Below are 20,865 nucleotides of genomic sequence, written 5' to 3'. Positions count from 1 at the left end.
CTCCATGATACCCTTCGTAAGATCTATCTGGCTCCGCTGCTGAACAAAATGCAGGGCTGGGAGGATTCATTTAAATTACAAACTCTTCTTTCCACAGAGGAAACTGACTCTCTCGACAAGGTTGCCAACTTTGTTTCTGGGATTCTGGCAGGACGGAATATTCCCTTCTGCTATATTATGGTGAATGGGGGGAGGGGGTATTGGATGATTACGAGTGCTTTATTTTACTGTGTGCTCTGAATGTTTAATGTTTGGTTGCTGTTTCGTATTTCCATTATCTATGCCAGGGGTGCTCAAACTTTCAACTTTAGGAATGCTGGACCTTTAACAGGTGTATAGAAGAGAGAATTTCAGCAGGTGTAGCTTGTCATCTGTGGGATGACAAGTTGCACCTGCTGCAATTCGCTCTTCTATACACTTGTTAAAGGTCCAGCATCCCTAAAGTTGAAAGTTTGAGCACCCCTGATCTATGCCAATAAAGGTCTTATGTATGTATGAATGGCAAGCATGGAAGGAAGTTTCCAGTGACCCCCAATTTAGGACCGTAGCCCACGTGTTCTCTGACAGACACTGACCCAAATGCTATGTTCCCTCTTTCTCTTCTCCCCCCCCCCCCCCCAGCTGCAAACGGGAGCTTGAGAAATGCTCCTTCTCGGAACCGTAGAGGACTGCTCCAGCTGGCTGGGGCCATCCAGTGCTCAACCGGGCGCACCCCCTTTGCCTACTTGCGCTATGGGTGCTACTGCGGCTTGGGAGGAAACGGCTGGCCCCGGGACCCGGCAGACTGGTAAGAAAATCTGCTTGTGCATAAACAAAGGGCTTCAACTGGGCCAAAGGGACCGAGTGCTGCGGACCTTGTTAGTGATGTCTGCCAGCCCAGCAGCAACCAGTTGTCTCTCTAGGCATGAGGCCAAGTGGGGAGGGGGTTGCCTTATCGGTCGACTGCAGGGATTCAGCTTTAAAAAAAAACAAAAAAACCAACCCTGCAGAGTGGGCCAGGTACATCCTTATATCAGGACTGAAATGTGGAAGGAACACAGTTCTGACAGTGTTCCAGGGGAACCCCGCACATAAAGAAGACACATCCCCAAAGCTGCTGTTGGAACACGCTAAAAATACATATAATCATAAGGGATGAATTAAATGACCATCCGGCTGCTGCGCAAATCAAACTCGCCAATGCTTCCGCTGTTTCTGCCACAGGGCTACTTTTAGTTCAACCAGCAGCACTGGTTTGGCCACCTCTTCTGCAGATGTGATCAAGGCTCTTCCCCAGATGGTGTTTTACCCCAAAGCTGGCCTAGGGGGACAGCGTTCTGATTTTTAAGACGTGGCGTTGGCAAATTAGAGGCCACCCAGCCTGCTTTCTTCTGGGCTGAGAATCGGAAAGAGCCTGACCTCTGCACACACTTGGACACTCTGTGCTTGTCCTGTGGTTCGGTCACGCTGGTTGACTCTCCCTCGCTCATCCACAGCAATTTCGTGTCACACGATTCTCCTCTTCTTTTGGGGTTAAAGACTGGATCACTTTTAAAAGCTCATTAAGAGAGATATTTGACAATGGGGTGTTTTTTTTTTGTTTTTTTTGTTGATTTACGATTTGAAAACAAATGAAATTTTATTCTACGTTCTCACTCCAAGCTTTCATTTTTCTTAATTTTAAAGGCTTTAAAAGTGTATGGGGGGGGGTATAATGGCAGCAGATACAGCCACAGTATTATTTCTAACTGGAAGAGTGATCTTTTTTAATTTCAAGAAAATACCTTAACGCACCAAAATGCGGTGTTTTCCATTATGTCAACAGACGCACACACCTTAAATGACAGGCTCCTAAATGGTAATCTCTGTGCCAGTAAGACAGGGAATAACATTATAAAGGTTTGGGGGCAGCCCTGTTCTGCAGGACAGTCCCGGTCTGCCTTCACCAGCCTGCTTCCAAATGCCAGCGGCAGCCATTTTCAACGTCATCTAGTGCTCGCCAGCGAGCGACACTCTCTCTTGGCTCCAGGCAAAGCACTTTTCCCTCTCACATGCTTCTCTCTGGGCTCTTAGGCTGGCTTCGCTGCTGTTGGCTTGTATGGGTGTTTTTAAAACTTGTTAACAACTCTAGGGCCCAATCCCGTCCAACTTTCCAGCACTGATGCAGTTGTGCTAGTGGGGCATGCGCTGCATTGGGCAGTGAGGAAAGCCTCCTGCAGGGGACATTTATTCCCTTACCCTGTGGCTGCATCGGTGCGGGAAAATTGGATAGGATTGGGCCCTAGTCACGTTATGGTCAAAGAGCAAAGCAGTCTGTGCTCCTGCCTGGAGAGCGCATTCGAAGGCCTTCCCACAAGTCATGTAACTATGGCATAAGGCGCACCGGTATCACCCCTATATCACAGAGAGGCGCTGAGGAATGTGTGCCTTGGCATGGCAGGGGAGTGCCCATGCTGGGATGTCCAGCTCAACTCAAGTAATAGAACAGCAAAAGCAATTCATATCACAGCTACTCTGATGTGCTAAAAGGCCTGAGCAAATAAACCACAGATTGGGCAGCAAGCAAAACTTTCCAGCAAGGGCATTCCAGATACAAGGTGCGGCCGTGGTGGCAAAGGCGACATTGCCAGTCACCACCCACCTAATCACGGAAGGCAGGGAACAGGGAGAAGGGCCTCCAAGCACAAACACAATGGCTGAACAGGCTCTTGCAGGAGCAGCCAAGGCCTTGAGGCACCTGGGCATTACGGGAAAGTGGGGTCATAAATTAGGCTAGGGAATGGCTCTATAATGAAGCCAGTTGCTCTCCAAGAGAAATGCCAGCTCTATTGCCTGCTGGCAACCAGCACACAGTTCTGCACACCTGAGAACTCCTAATTAGTAGTAGAAAACTGTGGGTGGATTCAAACCTGGAAATGCCAAAGCTAACAAGGAGTCCACAGTGCATCTGTAATGTGTGTTTAGGTTATGCCGTACATCAAAACACTTACAAAATGATTAACCAGAGAACAAACCCCATGGCAGCTGTTGGCCCGGTCTTCCGCCTGGGGCTCTCAGGCAGGAAGCACGCATTCGAAGTATGACCGACCCAAACATCAGCCCATTTGGTTAAAAGCAAGTTGCTTGCAAAGGAGGAGCACCTCGTCATTTGGAGACCACTGATCGGCTTGTTTCGGCCTTGCCAGGTGTTGCTTTGAGCACGATTGCTGCTACGGGAAGGCAGAGAAAGCCGGCTGTGCGCCCAAGATGCAGACCTACACGTGGGAGTGCGAGAACAATCGCGCCAAGTGTGGTGAGCCCCTTTCCTCCTCACCCGCTGCCCACGTGGCTCTGTTACAGCTAGCTTTCCCCCTCCCATTCTTGGGTCCACAAACATGTGCTGGAGTCCCAGTATTTTTTTAATCGTGCCTTTCTCCCCCAAGGCAGTGGTTCCCAACTTTTTTTGACTGGCAGCTCCCTTGGCCTACTGGCCATTGGCCACGACTCCCCATTAAGCCTACAATCCTATACATTGTATTGGGGGGGGGAGGTTCTCAAGGATTCCATGGCTCCCCAGCTTCCCAGGGAGCTGTGGCTCACAGTTGGGGAACCACTGCCCTAAAGGAACCCAAGTTAACATGTGTCCAGGCTTAGCCTTCCTGAGTGTGGGCTGGGGTGGGGGGTGATGACACAAGTATCATTCTCCATTGCAAACCAGGCAGACCCCCTCTCCCGTGGCCATGAGTAGCTAATTCATGAGGGGGGCTGCTGGAGAAAAACCCCTTCAGCACCCCATCTGCTGGGATGGCCACTGTAGCCCTCCATACAACCACAGAACTAAGGCTGACGTTTTGAAGATTTGGGGTCTTGCTTCCAAGCTTTCCTGCAGAGGCCAGGATTGTGGTGCATGTTTGTTGGCCTTTAAGGTGCAGTGCGAAACTGTGGTCCACAGACTCTAGTTACCCAGGCACTGCAAAGCTTAATTTCCTGCATTCCCTCCAGCTGCCCTGGGAGAACAGGTACCCCGGGCCCATTCAATTACGCTCCCACAAACAAAGACTTTGCCTAACTGTTTCTCTGTCTTGCATTTTCTTTTTCAGAAGACATAGAAGACAAGTGCCAAAAATTGGCCTGCGAATGTGATCGCACTGCGGCCAAGTGTCTGTCGAAAGCCCCCTACAATGCCAAATTAATATTCTGGCCAGACGCCTTGTGTGGCACAAACAGCCCCCAGTGTGAAGATGACTAAGGAAAACCACAACGCCTTGCAGCTAACCATTATGGCTACAGGGCATTCAGATGCAATAGCAGAATCTCACTTCTTAAAGCAAAACAAACAAAAACTGGCTGTCAGTTTCCCCCAGGTCAGTCCAGGCATTGCCCTGGTGCGCACTCCAATCTTTCCCAGAAGACCCAGCCGTTCTTGAGCCAACAAGGAGCATTAAGGACCTTTCTGAATGGATTTCAGGGGGGGCCTAGACAGTCCAAACCCTGAAGGCAGAATGGAGGGAGGGCTGATGCTGGCTGTGCTCCCTTTTCTCACTGTGGTGCATCTCATTTCAATGGCAAATGGGCCTCCCGTTGAGGTGGGAGGCCCAAGTGCACCCCAGAAATGGCTCGATCCAGACTGTCGCGGTTTTCTGGGGAGCAGGTCTTGGAGAGTCATGGTCTGCACCCCAAGCCCTCATATAGCATGCAACCCATGCAGTCTGGACTGGGCCCCAGCTCACTGTTGCTGCTGAACTGCAGGGTAAAAACCGCAACAGCACTGAGTTGCAAGCTGAAAACACAGAGACTCTACAAGGTAACTTGGCGTACGTCAAAGGACTCCTGAAAGTCAGCCACTGCCACAGGCTGCCCATAAAGGTGCTGGGCGTGAACAGGGGTTCAGATCCAGGCTCAGCCCACAAAACTCACTGGGTGACCTTGGGCCAGTGGCTTTCTCTCAGCCCAACCTCCCTCACAGGGTTGTCGCAGGGACAAGAGGGAAGGTGAGCTTGTGCAAGTGTGGGACGCTACACAATAAGCAACAATAATAAATATTAGAAAAAAAAATCTTTGTTCAATTCTTATAAATTTTCATATGCAAATCTCAGGATCAGGTTCATACAAACACAGAGGTTTCGTTTGTGGGGGGAGGGGGGTGAACAAAAGCACTTAAAACACACACACAAACTAGTCTGGGTCTGGCACACACTGAACAAAGGAGAATGCTGTCCCCAACCAAAACCAGCACTTCACGGTCCACAGGGACATGCGGGGCACCCCTTTGGCCTTTGGAAAATCACAGATGCAGCTGGCAAATAGACCTAGAAAATCAATTCAACCACAGAACCACCCCCAAATTCATAAAAATGCCCAGGGCTGGGAAGGGAGAGAAGAGAGGAAGTGCATTTCACGTGTGAAAGCCTTTCAGAAGGGGCCAATATTCATTCGGTAGGCAGAGTCTGAAAGGGCCGAACACACGATTCATTCCCAGCCCAGCCCTTGACAAACAGCTGGGCTGTACAGCTTGCGCCCAGCTTTCCGGACTGCACTCCCAGGGACCAAAAACCGGCAGCCGAGGCTGGGGCCTCACCACGCCCCAACCCAAAACACCCTGATGAGGAAAGCAAGGGGGGGTTCCCCTCTCCCTGCCCACCCCCAGCCCCTGCTGCGTCTCCCCCCGCCCCCGCCCTGCCACTTCCTGAAGACAGTGGCAAAGCAGGCAACCCTATTCATTAAACCAGCCCAGAATCGGCACGAGCCGACTGCCAGAAAACCGGCTGCTTCCTCTTCGGCTCCCTGCTGCTGGACGGCTGGGAGTTCACGCCAGAAGACGGGCCAGGAGGCCCCCTCACAGCACCTGGGTCTCCAGGCGACGGACTTCCTTAACCACCAGGTCTATATTTATTATGGGGTTGAAGTACAAGGCCCAGTAGAAGAGGCAATTGCAGATGAACTGGGGGATGAGGGGCCAGAAAATGGCCACCAGGAGTCCCTGGGTCGACACCTTCCAGAAATGGCTCCACATTCGGCGGGGGATGGTCCTGGAGGGGTGGGGGGGAAGAGAGGAGACAGAACCGTCCATTACACCATCTCCTGCACACCAAATTCAGAAGACATCCACAGCCTCAGGCCCACAGCAAAGCTGCAGAGGAAGATCCCAGAGACCCAGGGAGGCTAGACAGACAGGCCGACTACCTTCCCAGCTTGCGAGAAACACCCCCCCCCCACTGCTACATCTTTCTTGCCTGAACCAGAACCACATTCCCACTTCCTCGTCCCAGGAGGAGCGCCAAGCGGAACGTACTTCAGCTCCCTCCTTGACCAGAGCGCCCACAAGGAGCAGAGCTCGAGCACGGACAGCAGCATGGCATTGACGATGATGAAGCGAGACGTCCAGTAGTGCACCTCCAGCCAGTCCCAGGCGAATTCGGCGATGAGCTGGTAGGGCAGCAGGGAGTACTTCAGGAGGAACTCCCGCCACTGCTTCCAGGCTGGCGCCTTCAGGTCCTGAGGAGACAGAAGGCATCACAAGGAAGAGCCCAGCCGGAGCAAGCAGTACTCCCCATGCCTCTTCTGCCCTCTACCGTGTGTCAGAGACCAGGAGCCCAACTCCGTGCAGACTGCAGGGCAAACGGGAAGGTGCCCTGGGTGCCAAGGGGAGCTCTGAGCGCCTCTCAAGTGAGCAAGCAGCACATCCAAAGAGGAGCAGAATCCATAAAAGAGGCTCAGGCTGCCTTCCTATTGGGGGGTGGGTGGGAAGCACACAACTAACTGATGCATCACAGTCCCTTCCAGACCGCAATGCCTCACAGCTTCTTCTCTAGCCAAACATTTCAAAGAAATTCCCCGCAGACAGAAAGAGAGAAGTCAAGGGAAAGAGTCGTCTTAGCCTGTTCGCTGGCGTGCTAGTTTTCTCTCTTCGGGGATATTTTCCCCCCAATGGAGAAACATTAAAACATAAGAGCTCCCACCAGCAGGGATACGGTCCAGAAACCGGCAAACCACTTTTTCTCCAGTTTGGGAGCACCAAAGAAGCCTTCAAATGTGTCCCGTTCACATTCCACACTGACAAGGCTGACTGGCCCTACCAGTTCCCCAAAGGAACTCCAGTGGCAAGAAACCATGAGGGTCTGACATGTGACAGGGACACCAAGGCACACGCTGCGCAACCCAACACCTTTGGGAAGCATCTCTGGGGCCACTCTCAGCATTCCTTGGGTGGCCGCCTCCTTTTCAGCTCACTGTGGAGCTCCTAACCCCTAAAAGGTGCACCCGTGCGTGCACTCCAGCATCGCTGCCGCAGATACCCTGCCAGTTAGGAGGCAGACCTCAAGATGGAGATTCCCTCGCCTGCTGTGCAAATCAGCACCTACCAGCAATCTTGCAAGGAGGTCCTCCAGCTCTTCGTCCTGCACAGGGCAGATGGTGTGGATGAAAGGCAGAAACACATCGTTGTAGTCAAACAGGTACAGGTACAGCAGGGTGAGCCTCGGGGAGCTCTTCAGCGCATACAGGAGGAGCAGTGACTTTCCAGGGTGCACCGCCTGAGACGTCGGGAAAGGCAGCAATGAAAAGGTAGTCAGTGGCTGAGCTGGAAAGCAGGCAGGGCAGGCAGCAAAGCTCCTGATTTCTTTTTGCAAGAAATTTTCTTGCAGATTTGGCCATTTCTAGGACTCCATCCCAAGACACAGACCACCACAGGACCTGCATCAACCACACACCACCATGCGCCCTGCATTGTGCTGCAGTCCATCCAGAGGCAGGCTCTGGGCGTCAACGTGTCACATACAAAATTATGCAGGGCATGGACAGAGTGGATAGGGGGATGCTCTTTACACTCTCGCATAACACCAGAACCAGGGGACATCCACTCAAATTGAGTGTTGGGAGAGTTAGGGCAGACAAAAGAAAATATTTCTTTACTCAGCGTGTGGTCAGTCTGTGGAACTCCTTGCCACAGGATGGCATCCGACCTGGACGCCTTTTAAAAGGGGATTGGACAAGTTTCCGGAGGAAAAATCCATTACCGGTTACAAGCCATGATGCGTATGTGCAACCTCCTGATTTTAGAAATGGGCTATATATCAGAATGCCAGATGCAAGGGAGGGCACCAGGATGAGGACTCTTGTTATCTGGTGTGCTCCCTGGGGCATTTGGTGGGCCGCTGTGAGATAAGAACATAAGAACAGCCTCACTGGATCAGGCCAGAGGCCCATCTAGTCCAGCTTCCTGTATCTCACAGCGGCCCACCAAATGCCCCAGGGAGCACGCCAGATAACAAGAGACCTGCAAGGCCTCCTGGGAATTGTAGTTAAGAACATAAGAACAGCCCCACTGGATCAGGCCATAGGCCCATCTAGTTCAGCTTCCTGTATCTCACAGCAGCCCACCAAATGCCCCAGTGAGCACACCAGATAACAAGAGACCTCATCTGGACTAGATGGGCCTATGGCCTGATCCAGTGGGGCTGCTCTTATGTTCTTATCTCACAGCAGCCCACCAAATGCCCCAGGGAGCACACCAGATAACAAGAGACCTCATCTGGACTAGATGGGCCTATGGCCTGATCCAGTGGGGCTGCTCTTATGTTCTTATGTGTCTGCAGTGGTGCCAGGGCACCTACAGTGTTTTTTGACTAGAACCGGGAGGAAATTTGCCACTATTCCACTCTCCCCTGGGCTGATCTCTCGCTACCTATGGAAGAGACTGCATGGGTCGGGGATAGGTGCGGCTGTCTGAGCTCCCTCCTAAAATGGCTTCCAAGCCAGGCGCAGAAGGGCAGGCACCTGGCCAAAGCAGAATCGAGATTAGGGCAGATTGTATGCCTGGCCCAGCGGTCCCTAGAGGTCAGCTGCATGACAAGATGGAGCCCTGCAGCCACTGGGCAAGCGGTCTTTCCTTGCAAGCGTCGGCTTACCTTGTACTCCCAAAGATTCTGTGGTGGTTTCACCCCCAGGGTCTTCACCCGTTCCAGCTCCATCAAAATGGCCTTTCTGTGGCTCCCGTTCTCAATGTGGTATGGGGCCTTGGCAAAGTCTTCCTCCGTTAGTGTTACGAGCAGCCTGCAAGAGGCAGTTGCCATTACAGAAAACATCCTCCCCACCCCCACTCCAAGCTGCACTGGGCCACCAAGGCTGCAGACCACATCGAGGTAAGAAGCTTATTTAAAACCAGTAATCTTCTACAATAACCAGTAAGATAGGTCAGGGACTGTGTGTGTCTGCACCAAAAGCAAGTGTGACCATCCACCTACTCTAGAATTTAACAGGTTCCTAGCAAGACAACTAACAGCAGTCTATGACTAGCAGGCCAACTAGCGGCCGACACTTACTTTGGAAACACCCTCTTTTGCCCAAAGTTCACATCACCTGAAGGACACAAAATCTTTGATAAGCCCGGCTCTGACTGCAACCAAGTCTCCTTTCTCTCTCCCCACCAGCCTACGTGTCTCCAACTGGGCCTCTCTCACCTTCCATTCACTCTCTCCAATAAAAAGTGCTCCTTGTAGAGGGCTGTCCAAGGTCCCAGTTGCCCCAGCCAGCGGATCACCTCCTCAGCCGTCCATTTGGCGACCGGCTTGTGGACGAGGAGGTCGTCTTCCAACTCCCGGCTGCTCCAGTGATAGCCAAGCAAGACCACCTGGAGAGCAGTCAAAAGGGCCAGTAAAGTGGAGTGCTGGGCGCAGAGTTGGAATGCACTAGCAAAAGCAAAGTCAGGCCACACTCTGGGCTTGGGCCCAGCAAGCCTAGAATCAAACTTGCCCTGTTCAACCACAGGCTACGCAGGTGCCCCCTGGGTAAGCTCCTTCCTCACACCACGACACATCACCGCGTTGCTAAGGTGACCAAAGATCTTGTGCGGCAGAAGTGCTACCAGGGAAAATGTGTACTGAACGCTGAGCGCACGAAGCCCATGCCGGCCACTTCCTGGGACCAGCCAGCACGGCTCTCATTTCCTGTTGACAACCCCCTTCCACCAGGCACAGCCTTCAGTGGCAAGAGGGAAAGGGAGGCAGGGAATCTCCTTGGAACCCACCTTACCCCTTGGTGCAAGGAAGTAACGGGCCACAAGCGCGCAAGGTGCTCAGATTTACAATGGACTCTTCCCCAAAAAACATATTCAGTTACACACCTCCAGCACAGCGCTATCTATAGGGGGGATTTGAAGGGGAAAAGAAACCATACCGCCACACAGGTTAGAGCCGTCAAAACTCCGGAGAAAAATCCCCCTCCGCGAGGATTAACCCTTGCCACGCTCGGAGCGGCAGATGATTGATCGCTCCCATACTTCTGAAAGGCTGCCAGGCTGAGGGAGACATCGCTGTTCTGCTGGATATCACCCTTCCGCTGCTCAATGGCATCTGGAAACAGTTTTTCAATGGCATCCCTAAAGGAAAGAAGAGATGGCTGATGAGATCACACTGCGCTCGCAACAAGACTGCCAGCTGGGCTCACCTAGATACTCCCCCACTCAAAACCGTATCCCTCCCTTTCTTCATAGACAGTATTTGCCTCAGGCTGCAATCCTAACCACACTAAGCCCCATTAAACAAAATAGGACTTACTTCTGAGTAGACCTGGCTAGGACTGTGCCCTAAGGCAGACAATTCATTTTGGATCTGAAGGTAAGTCAAGCCTGCTCTTTTCCAGGAAATGCACCTTTTCTGTGGCTTTTGCTATTTAACTGCGGCTCTTTTGGTTCCTGCCGCTTGTGATGTTTTAATGTTTGTTTTAATATTTTATGATTGCATATTATATAGCCACCTTGGGTGTCCAAAGAGCAAAGGAAAAGCAAATATAAATTGCATTAAATATACGAGAATAAATCACTGTTTGTGTGCCTGATATCGATATTGCTTCTGTAACCCAAGTTGGTTTTTAGGCTCTGTTTTGAAATACTGTTAAAATTTCAGGAAAAAAAGCCTTTTCAATAAATGCATGATTAAAACAAAGAGAGACAGTGTGGTGTAATGGTAAGAGTGTTGGAGGGGGGCATGATGCAAATACTCAGGGCCCAATCCTATCCAAGTTTCCAGAGTTGATGCAGCTGCAGTGCACCCCATGGTAAGGGAACAAATGTTCCCTTGCTTTGAGGAGGCCTCTGTGACTTCCTCCCCCACAGCAGTGCACACCCTGTTGGCGTGGCTGCACCAGCGCTGCAAAATTGGATAGTATTGGGCCCACGGTCATGTCATTTCCTATGCGATCTTGAGGCAATCACTATTTCCCAGGGATGTGGTGAGGATAACATGGGGAGAAACCTACTTGTGCCCTGAGCTCCTCTGAGGATGAGTGGGATATAAAAATGCATTAAAACAAGCTGTTCTGCTGGGTCTGTGCTGGCTACTTGTCACAAACCATTAAAGCCAGTGGAGGCAATCTGGCTGGCTCCTCTCTCTAGCTGAGAAAGAGCTCTAGTTCTGCAACACTTAAATGCCACCATGAAGGGCATTTCAACCATTTAAGCACCAGAATAAAGGAAGGAGGGGGGAACAGTCCTTGGGGGAGTTCACTCTAAGCCAGGGGTGTCCAAAGTTTTTGGCAGGAGGGCCGCATCAGCTCTCTGATGCTGTGTCAGGGGCTGGGGAAAAAAAAGAGTTAATTTACATTTAAAATTTGACTAAATTTACATAAGTTTACATAAATGAATATATTAAAGATGAACTTATATGAATGAATGAAGGTCTTGCACTAGCTCAAGGTCTATAAAAGGCCCTGCACAAAGCAAGGCCGGCCTTTCCTTCACTGCTGCTACTGCATCACAGACATGAAACAACAAGCAGTGGAGGGAGCCCTGATCCCACAGCTCACACGAGAGGTCAAACAGTCGCCCTCATGCTGAGAGCAGTTGTGTCAGGTCAGTGCGGGCTCCAACAAATCTCTGGAGGGCCAGAGGCTCACTGGAGACTGGGGGCTCCCTGAGGGCCGCATTGAGAGGCCTCGAGGGCTGCAAGTGGCCCCAGGGCCGGGGTTTGGGCACCCCTGCTCTAAGCATACGCTGAGCCTGAAACAAATGCAGGTCATGTGTCACGATCACCCACGAGACTTTGCTGCGGTCACCTGAGGAGGATGTTGACCTTGGGGAAGCCTTCCCACTTCTCCCTACACTCCGGACACTCGGTCTTCTTAGAGGATGTCCACCATAGTGCCAGGCAATGCCTGCAGAAGCTGTGCCCACAGTTCAGGGTGGTGGGATTGACCAGGATGTCATAGCAGCAATGGCAGGAGAACACGCTGACCGATATCTGCCGGCTGATCCCAGGAGCAGCAGCGCCCTTGGAGTCCAGCTGCTCTGCATCCACTGTCACGCTCCCCTCCATTTTCTCTGGGCGCCTGAAGCAGCCAGAGAAAGGCCACTCGGGATCTTAGATCTTGAAGCATATGACTCTTCCTGGAAAAGAGCAAAAAGAGAGGTTACATTTCCCCTTCAGACAATGCCAGGTAGACAGTGCAATGGGGGGGGCGGGGTGGATGGGAGGGAGAAGCTGCAGTCTCAACCACAGCACAGTCAGAGCGAACGCGGCATCATCCGCACACCCTCCTTGTCAACTTCCTGGAGAAATCCAGACCGATCACTGTGAGAAACATATTGCCAGGCTAGACAAACCTGTGGGCTGATCTTTTATTCTTATCAGGGGCTAAACACACATATGACAGACGGGCGCTTCTAGAGTTAGCAGTGTGTTAGCATGACCTTAACAACCGACCAATTTCTCTCCAGAGAAGAACATAAGAAGAGCCCTGCTGGATCAGGCCAAAGGGGGCCCATCTAGTCCAGCTTCCTGGATCTCACAGCAACCCACCAGATCCCTCCAAGGGCACACAAGGCGACAAGATACTTGCATCCTGTTGCCACTCCCTTGCGCTTGGCATTCTATTTAACCTCCCAATGAAGACACCAGCCTGCAGCTTGGATTTACTTATTAAATTAATGTTTATTTTATTAAAGACAGGTGCCAAATTTTTGAAACATGGAACCTAATGGAACACACAGACCCTCCCTTGCCAGTCTGGGGTAACCAAAGACACTGCCTCCCGGGCTCAATTCGGATGACAGAAAACTCCACAGGCTTTGAGTCCACTTCACCAGACGCATGGAGGGAGGGTAATCTCATCTACAGCCAACAGAGACGACTCCTCCTCCTCCTCTGTGCCCAGAGCCTGAGTGCCTCCAAGGGGCAGTGGCTGGAAACGCAATTTGCCTGCCTTTCCCAGAGGCGCCTGGCTGCTGGTCAGGGGTGGAAGTGCAGCTTGATCCACGTTTGGTTGTAACAGTCCAATGGAAGCCGTTTACCCCCTGAAACCCCCAGCACAGAATTGGGGACGAGCCCACAACAGGGGAAGGGAGGGCTGCTGCCTCCAGGCCTTGCTTCCCTCTGTTGGGAACTGGCTGCTGGGCTGGGTGCAGGGCCTCTGAGGGGAGGCCCCTCTTTTGAACCTGGGCCCAGACCCCCTGTGCCCCCCATGGCCCCCCCTTTGGGCCCAGACCCTCTGCACTCCCCATGGCCCCCCCTTCGACACAGCCCAGACTACCTGCATCCCCCATGGCCCCCTTTGGGTCCAGACCACCTGCATCCCCCATGGCCCCGGGCCCAAATCCCCTGCATTCCCATGCCCCCCCTTTGAGCCCAGACCTCCTGCACCCCCATGGACCCCCTTGACCCTGGGCCTAGAGCCCCTGAGCCCCCCATTGGGACCAGACCCCCTAAACCCCCATTGCCCCCCTTTGGGGCCCAGACCCCCTGCCCCCATAGGCCTGACTGCGAGGGCTCACCTGGGCCTTGTGGGGGGCGGGGGGCTCTGCCTGGGGGCTCCCCTGAGGCCCAGGTGGGCGTCGCTGCCAGGACTGGCGCTGCTTCGGGGCAGAGACCTCCCTCTCCACCTGCCTCCCCCCTCCCCAGGCCGCTCCTCCTATTGCGATGACTACTAGGGCCCTGTCAGCGCCAGGCACGCCCCCGCCCCAGGTACCTTCTGGGGGCGGAGCCACGCGCCCCCAGCTCCCCTCACCTCAGTCGCAGGCGGAAGCGGCCATCCCCTAAACCGCTGCTGGGGTCCGCCAGCGCCCACTTCCGGTCCTGTGCGCACGCAGGCGCACTGGTCGCACTCCGCTAGTTCCTCCTCCCCCGTGACGTCATCTCCCCAGAGGAAAAAGAGGCGACGCCGCCACTGCCGCTCCCCTGGGTGGGCGCCCGTTCTGCGCATACGCATGCTGGGGAACTAGTCAAGACAATGGACTTGATTGGACCCCTAGAACGTAATTTGCATGTGCAGAAGCAGCTCAAGCTTTGATTGGAGGGCTTTAGAACCTAATTTGCATATGCAGAGGCAGCCCAAGCTTTGATTGGAGGACTTTAGTACCTAATTTGCATGTGCAAAAGAAGTCCAAGTTTTGATTGGAGGGCTAAGGTCCCACCCACCATGACCTCACTGCCAGATATCATGCCTGTCAGCTCTAAGCTTGGGAAAGGGGTTTTCTAGGTGCTGTGGGACAGAGACTTGGATGCTCTGCCTGAAGAGCCTACAGTCTACAGAGGGAGGAAGATGGAGAAGGGAAGGGGCAGAGCACAAACCAGATGCAGCCTTCTAACTGGATCACACTCACACAGTGACAGACCTTGTCACCCCCATAGCTGACCCACATCTCCAATCCAATACATTGTATGGGGCGGCGGGGTCTCCACAAGGATTCCATGGCTCCCCTGGCTGGTTTCCACAGCTCCCCAGAGGGAGCCACTAGTGCAGGGGCTGTCACCAGGCACTTGACTGCAGCCACTTGGCTCTACAGGGGGAGGGGCAGGTGGGCTTCCCATCCCAAACCTCCCAGTGGCTGACGCAGACAGGTAAATAAAACAACAGCCCCTCTGTTCCTGGCAGTGGCACGATCCTAGTGATCACGTTGCCGCCATCCCCTGGAACCTACCTTGCCACCTCATCTCATCCATCCAGATGCCCACTTCTGGATCACCTGCAAGGTCTTGCAGCATGATGGAGAAGCAGTGGGGGGAAAAGCAAACAAGCAGGGCGCAATCCTGACCAACTTTCCAGCACTGACCTAGTCGCAGTGCATGCCCTAACCTTGAGGAGGCCCCCTTGACTGCCTCCCCACTGCAGGATGCGGCGCTTGCCACATTGGCACAGCCATGTCAGTGCTGGAAGGTTGTTTAGGGTTGCGCTCATACACACATGTACACCTAGGCACTCAGAGCTGAGAATGGCTTTGGGCGCAAATCCTAACCCCTTATGTCAGTGTTTTCCAGCACTGACATAAGGGCAATGCAGCTCTGAGGTAAGGGAACAAACGTTCCCTTACTCTGAGGAGGCCTTTGCCAACTGCAGGATGCAGCACAGGTCCCATTGGCACTGCTATGCCAGTGCTGTAAAGCACTGACATAAGGGGTTAGGATTGTGCCCTTTGAGTCCCAAGTTGAGTCTTGAGTCCCTGGCTCCAAGTCAAGTCCAAGTCTTTGATGGGATTTAAGGGCGATTTAGGACCATATTGTGGGACTCGAATCCACACCCCTGTGCAATAGGGTCCCAAAAGCAAGCCGGGCCCACCCTTCCTTCCCCCACAGTTGCTCTTACTTGGCTGGTGAGTTGCTGAACTAAACTTGGCTTCTTGAGAATGCCAGAGAAGTCTGTAGATCTCATCTATTCTGAGAACAAACTCGGGCCTCTTTTTAGCCTGGTGGGAGGAACTTGAGAGTTTAGGAGTAAAGGGAGGAATCTCAGCAGTTGCTCACAAACACCACACCAGCGAGCAAGAGGGGGACTGAACCAAATTCCCTCCCTTCACCCCAGAGTGACCCGAAGGATCAGTGCGGCTGCCCCACCCCAGGATGGCATCTGTGCCCATCCTGCTAATTCTGGGCACTGTCTGTCTTCAGGGCACCCTCCTGCAGCAGCCACCCGGGACAGGGGAGCAACGGAAGCCCTTCTTCGAAAGGTTTCGGAGACTGGAAGAGCAGGTGAGCCTGGGATCCCAGGGCTGTCCCCACTGAGCATGGCCCGTGATCCGGAAAATCTCACTGGGCTGTGTCCACATGTCAGCTTGTGGGGTCTTTGGCCAGGTCTGGGGATGAGAGTTTGGCTGCGATCCTAACCACACTTTTCTGAGAGTAAGCCCCATTGAACAAAATAGGACTTACTTCTGAGTAGACCTGGTTAAGCTTGTGCCCAGAGTTGGGTAAGGACCATCAGAGTTAATGGGGAAGCTCAGGGAAGCAGCTGTGAAGTTTTCAACTGGGTTGGAAAACATGCTAAAATTAAAATTTGGGCATTTTTAAAATTGAATTGTTGAAAGGCTTTAGATCAAGCAAGGTGCATGGACTGAAATACAAGCCACCTCACAGCCCAATCCTATGCCTGTCTACACAGAAGTAAGTCCCTTTAGAGTCAATGGGGCTTACTCCCAGGTAAATGGGGATAGGATTGGGCTGTAATTCTGCAAGCCACCTAACTCTCTTTTTTTGCTGGTCCTTTCTCTGTCTCTTATGCACTTAGAATTGTTGTGTGTGGCTCATCCTCAAACACAACTCATGTCTCTCTTTCACAACTCACCAGATCTCTCTCTTGGTCCTTTCTGCTTGTGCATTTCCAGCTAATAACACCAGGGGTCACCACCAAGTTTGGCCCTCCAAATTTTCTTTTCTGATCCTGCAACGTTTTGGGAGGGTTGACAAATGAAGTCTTGAAGAGCTGTTGCAATGGAATCCATGGAGCCATCCCTCCATATCCCTTCCAGTCTACTGTACTTAGCCTGATGGGAAGGTGTGGCGGCTCTTGACTTGGGGTGCTGTGCCCCAGGTACTAAAGTACGAGCACAGATTGAGAAAGGCTGCAAATGGGGAAGGTCCTAGGAGTGGGAGTCCCAAGGATCACAAGAGCCAAGCACAGCGTCCTGCACAGGGGTAAAGGGTTCAACAACTCCGAGCAAGAATTTGGGGAGAATTCATAGCTCAGCACCCACTTTGGCCGCAGAAGGTGGAAAATGAAAGGTCCTCAGGGCTGGGAAAGCTCTCTCTCTACCTGAGTGGGTTGCAGGGGCCATAGCTGGAGTTGTCTGCCCAGTAACTGGCTATAATAGGCAACGATAAATAAAGCCATGGGACTCTTGAGAAAGAATCGTCTTCATGAGCAGGGGGAACTTGAGCGTCCCAGTTTGTGGGAACCTTGGAGAAAGAGATCACTGGGTGTGTGCCTCTTTCTTCAGGTGGGGGCAATTCTGATGGATCTTGGTGTGGTTGAGATACTAGGCAAGCTTGCTGCTGTGTATACAGTGACACAGTTTGTCACCTTGGGGTCAGTGATGGTGAGCGATGACACGGGGTCTTTGGCAGCTTCCTGAGACCCCGAAGGAGTCAGGTTCCTCTTGAAAAGTGAGTTGGTGGGAGCTGCGGGAGTCATAATAGCAGTGGCGTTATTAGGGTTTGCATCAGTGTCGTCCCCCCCGGGACAGTAGACGTGGTGATGTACCTTTACTCTGCCCCCCACTGGTTGTTTGGCTATAACTTTTGATAGAAGAGAGATATTTCAGTGTGGTTTGTTTCATTGCATTCCGCGTGAAATTCCGCATCAAATGATATATAACATGATGGTATTATTTGAAAATACCAAGATTCAAAATTTTTGGCTAGTTGTGGTGGCAACCCCCCCCCACCCCGCATGTCATCCAGTGCGGCTCACACCCCCCACATCCCCCTAGCAATGCCACTGCATGATAGTCACACTTTGTCTGCCCCTTTCAGGGGCCTTTTGAGCTGAGATGAACTCTTACCGTCTGCCCAGCTATAACATTCTGATATACAACATCTGTACTGAAGCTGGGATGAATGGGGAGGGAGGGTTCCGCTTATTAATTTTGGCCTCTACCTCTGGCATGTTGTGGTTTACTACAAGCAGACTCACCACACCTGAAGATAACAATGCCTGCATCTGACAACGTACAGTATTCTAGCCCAGGAAATCTGCCACGCACAAAAATGTCCTTAAAGTGCTATCCAAATCACAGGCAATTGTGTGTGTCCATTCAGAAAAGAGTAGAAGACCCTAAGCAAGAGACTTGTTTTTGCAACAACAGAGTAACATGGCTCTTGATCTAGAGCAGGGGTCTCCAAACCCCGGCCCAGGGGCCAGATGCGGCCCGCAGAGAGCCTCTATCCGGCCCACGGCCAGTCTCTGATCCCCTGAGAGCCTCTGGCCCAGTTGACCAAACACAACCAGAGTTGTGGGGTGGGGGAATGGGGGTCCATTTAAGTGTGTGTGCTTTATTTCTTGGGCTGTGTTGGTGCTTGAAGAAATCCTGGACATTTGAGCCCATTCATTCATTCATTCATTCATTCATTCATTTCAGTCATTCATCCAAGTTCCATCTCTAATGAATTTATTTAAATTTTATATTTAAATTTTTTTCTGGCCCTCTATACCATGCCAGATATTTGATGCAGCCCTCTGGCCAAAAGTTTGGAGACCCCTGCTCTAGAGGGCAGGAAAGGACCCTGCTCAATAACAGGAAAAGAATGATTCAGATGTTTACCATGGGAAATAATTAGCACACTTCGGGCCCAAACCTGTCCAACTTTCCTATGCTGATGCAGTCGCACCAATGGGGCACATGCTGCATCCTGCCCCATGTCGCAGTCGTGGAGGCCTCATCAATGTAAAGGGAATATTTGTTTCCTTACCTTGGGGTAGGATAGCAGCTGAGACAGCACTGGAAAGTTGGATAGGATTGGGCCGTAAGAAGTATCCATAATCATACTCGGGAAGAATGATTCCCAGTTAACAGTATGAATAGCTAGACTTCCTTATAATTAGAGATCACTTCCTAAATATAGTTGGGGTTACTCATCAGCTCCAAAGCAGTTGTTGGAAAAACATGACCCTGCAATCAACCCCAAGGGTCCGCACGTATTCACAAGTGCCCAGTCAATGTTCTTGCACAAAAGGAATTTGAAATGTACATGGGCTTCCTCTCCATTGAAATGAATGGAACAGCCATTGCAGGTAGGGTAGTTACATGCCTGGGATAGATCACCACACTGGGAGCTATGAATCCCCAAAGCCTCTGGACGCTTGCAGCTGGAGGTGCTCCAAGGCCCTGTGCTCGAACCCTTGAAAGCTGCTGCCATTCAGTGCGCATGCGTTGTTTAGTGACCTTCCACTTAAGGACAGACTGCATTTATGATGGCAGTCCCTTAACTGCCTACACCAGTGTTTCTCAAACTGTGGGTTGGGACCCACTAGGTGGGTCGTGAGTCAATTTCAGGTGGGTCCCCATTCATTTCAATATTTTATTTTGAATATATTAGACTTGTTGCTCTCATGGGATGTGACTGCATTTGGGGAAATGTGACAGACCTGTACTTTTAACGAGCTACTATGCATATTCTTTTAACAATGATAGTCAGTGGGGACTTACCCCTGGGTAAGTGTGGGTAGGATTTGCAACCTAGGATTGTCAAAAATTTTCCTGCTTGATGATGTCACTTCCGGTCATGACATCATTTCCGGTGGGTCCTGACAGTTTCTCATTCTAAAAAGTGGGTCCCAGTGCCAAATGTGTGAAAACCACTGGTCTAGTGTTTATGTAATGTCATGGAGTGAACCTGTTTACTGAGTTAGATGGGCCAAGTTGGAAGGCAGTTTCCTGTCCGTTCTAGAAGGCTGTTAGATGTGTAACCAGAGTTTCTCCAACTCTTCCCCCCCCCCCCCAGTTCCGCCGGTTTTCAGGAGGTCACCCTGATACTGATGCGCCTGCAGGAGATTGCGGGAAACTACAACATTTCGTACAACATTGACGCCCGGTTCGAGCACTTGCTGAGCCAGCACAGCACATTGGAGTCCTCCACCAACGAGACTCATGCCGCCTTCCACGGGGAGCTGAGCCACCTGAAAACCTGGATGAAGAAACTGCAGAACAGAACCAAGAAGCTCGACTTGAAGGTCGGGGCCCTGGAAGAATCTTTGCACCGGGGAGAGAGGGAGAGCGCCTCCGAGAAGCAAGAGCAGCAAGTGGCCCTGGTAAATCTGTCCCAAGAAGTGGCGCAACAGAAAGAAGACACCCGGGCTCTGCTTGCTGGCCAGGGAACTCTGCAGCAGGCCCTGGAGAGCCTCCGGGATGCGCTGAAAAGCCAGGGCACCAAACTGGACGAGATGGAGCAGCAGCTGAAAAGCCCCATGCGCAATGAGGTCCTTTTGCCCAGTCCCCTGGTAGCAGCCCCACCTGCTGAACCAGGCTTCTCAGGAGAAGGAGCCGGAAGCAGCCGGGGGGCAGAGCCCTACCCTGAAGAAGCTGCGGGCCAAGCACCGGCAGAGGAAGAAACTTCAGCAGGAGACCAGCCACTTTCTGGCCCAGTCTAAGGGCAGAGGTCTGCAGAGCAGCTCCCCACCGGGTCAGACAGTGCCCCTGCAGGATACAGAACCGGGGCCAGCACCTTCCCTGCTAGAGCCTCAGGCACTCAGGCAAGAGCAGCCGGTCACAGACAAGGCCTCCGAAGAAAAAGAGTTGCCCCAAAGTGCCTCGTAAACCAGGGACAAGTACGTATGGACGAGCTGGCTTTCCAAAGGGGGGCTTGTGCTGCTGCCACCTATATCCGGGGGGGCAGGTGCTTCCACAGCCAGGAGCTGGTACAGTTTTCCTTGTTCATTGGTTGTATGTATGGTGCATGCAACCCCTCTCCACCAGCCAAGGAGAGAGCCCCTTGGGAACTTTCTCCCCCGTGTCTAATTACCTGCCTTGTGCAAGAAAGGCATAGAGGGGAGCGGCTGTGGCTTGGGGGGGGGGGGGCTAAGGCTTGCCTGCAGAAGGCCCCATGTTCTTAGCCATGAGAACCCTACAAATGCCTCTGAGGGCTCAAATTCACCACCAACAGTGCCTTGCTCTTGGCCCAGGAGAAGAGACCCACGTTCTAAGCCATGAGA

At 52.3% G+C, this 20,865-nt stretch overlaps 3 protein-coding genes across 4 annotated transcripts in view; 1 reads left to right on the top strand and 2 right to left on the bottom strand.

The window, feature by feature from the left end:
* Positions 1-5,623: 5,623 nt before the first annotated feature.
* Positions 5,624-14,036, bottom strand: BFAR (bifunctional apoptosis regulator). Of its 2 annotated transcripts, none has more exons than XM_066640625.1 (8): positions 13,954-14,036; positions 12,007-12,337; positions 10,132-10,333; positions 9,417-9,586; positions 8,865-9,009; positions 7,320-7,490; positions 6,251-6,453; positions 5,624-5,987 (listed from the first exon to the last, which is right to left on the bottom strand). In XM_066640625.1, the coding sequence occupies exons 2-8, from the start codon at positions 12,264-12,266 to the stop codon at positions 5,795-5,797; spliced, it is 1,344 nt and encodes a 447-aa protein (XP_066496722.1). In that variant the 5' UTR covers positions 12,267-12,337; positions 13,954-14,036; the 3' UTR covers positions 5,624-5,794. The 2 variants fall into 2 exon arrangements, with proteins under 2 accessions (XP_066496722.1, XP_066496723.1); XM_066640626.1 differs by having other exon boundaries at positions 13,915-13,983.
* A 1,746-nt stretch (positions 14,037-15,782) lies between these two features.
* Positions 15,783-20,470, top strand: LOC136663893 (pentraxin-4-like). Its single transcript, XM_066640859.1, is given in 4 exon segments — positions 15,783-15,911; positions 19,659-19,667; positions 19,669-20,163; positions 20,165-20,470. Coding segments are annotated over 4 exon segments (939 nt in total).
* Positions 20,471-20,671: 201 nt separating this feature from the next.
* LOC136663892 (poly(A)-specific ribonuclease PARN-like) overlaps positions 20,672-20,865 on the bottom strand; it is a 3,316-nt gene continuing 3,122 nt past the window's right edge. Inside the window, exon 6 of the mRNA XM_066640858.1 lies at positions 20,672-20,675. Within this exon, the coding sequence (XP_066496955.1) occupies positions 20,672-20,675 (4 nt within the window). The remainder of the gene's footprint in view (positions 20,676-20,865) is intronic.

This window comes from Tiliqua scincoides, chromosome 13 (assembly GCF_035046505.1).
Source record: "Tiliqua scincoides isolate rTilSci1 chromosome 13, rTilSci1.hap2, whole genome shotgun sequence".
In the NCBI taxonomy this organism is placed as follows: domain Eukaryota; kingdom Metazoa; phylum Chordata; class Lepidosauria; order Squamata; family Scincidae; genus Tiliqua; species Tiliqua scincoides.
This window is presented reverse-complemented; position numbering and strand designations above follow the sequence as displayed.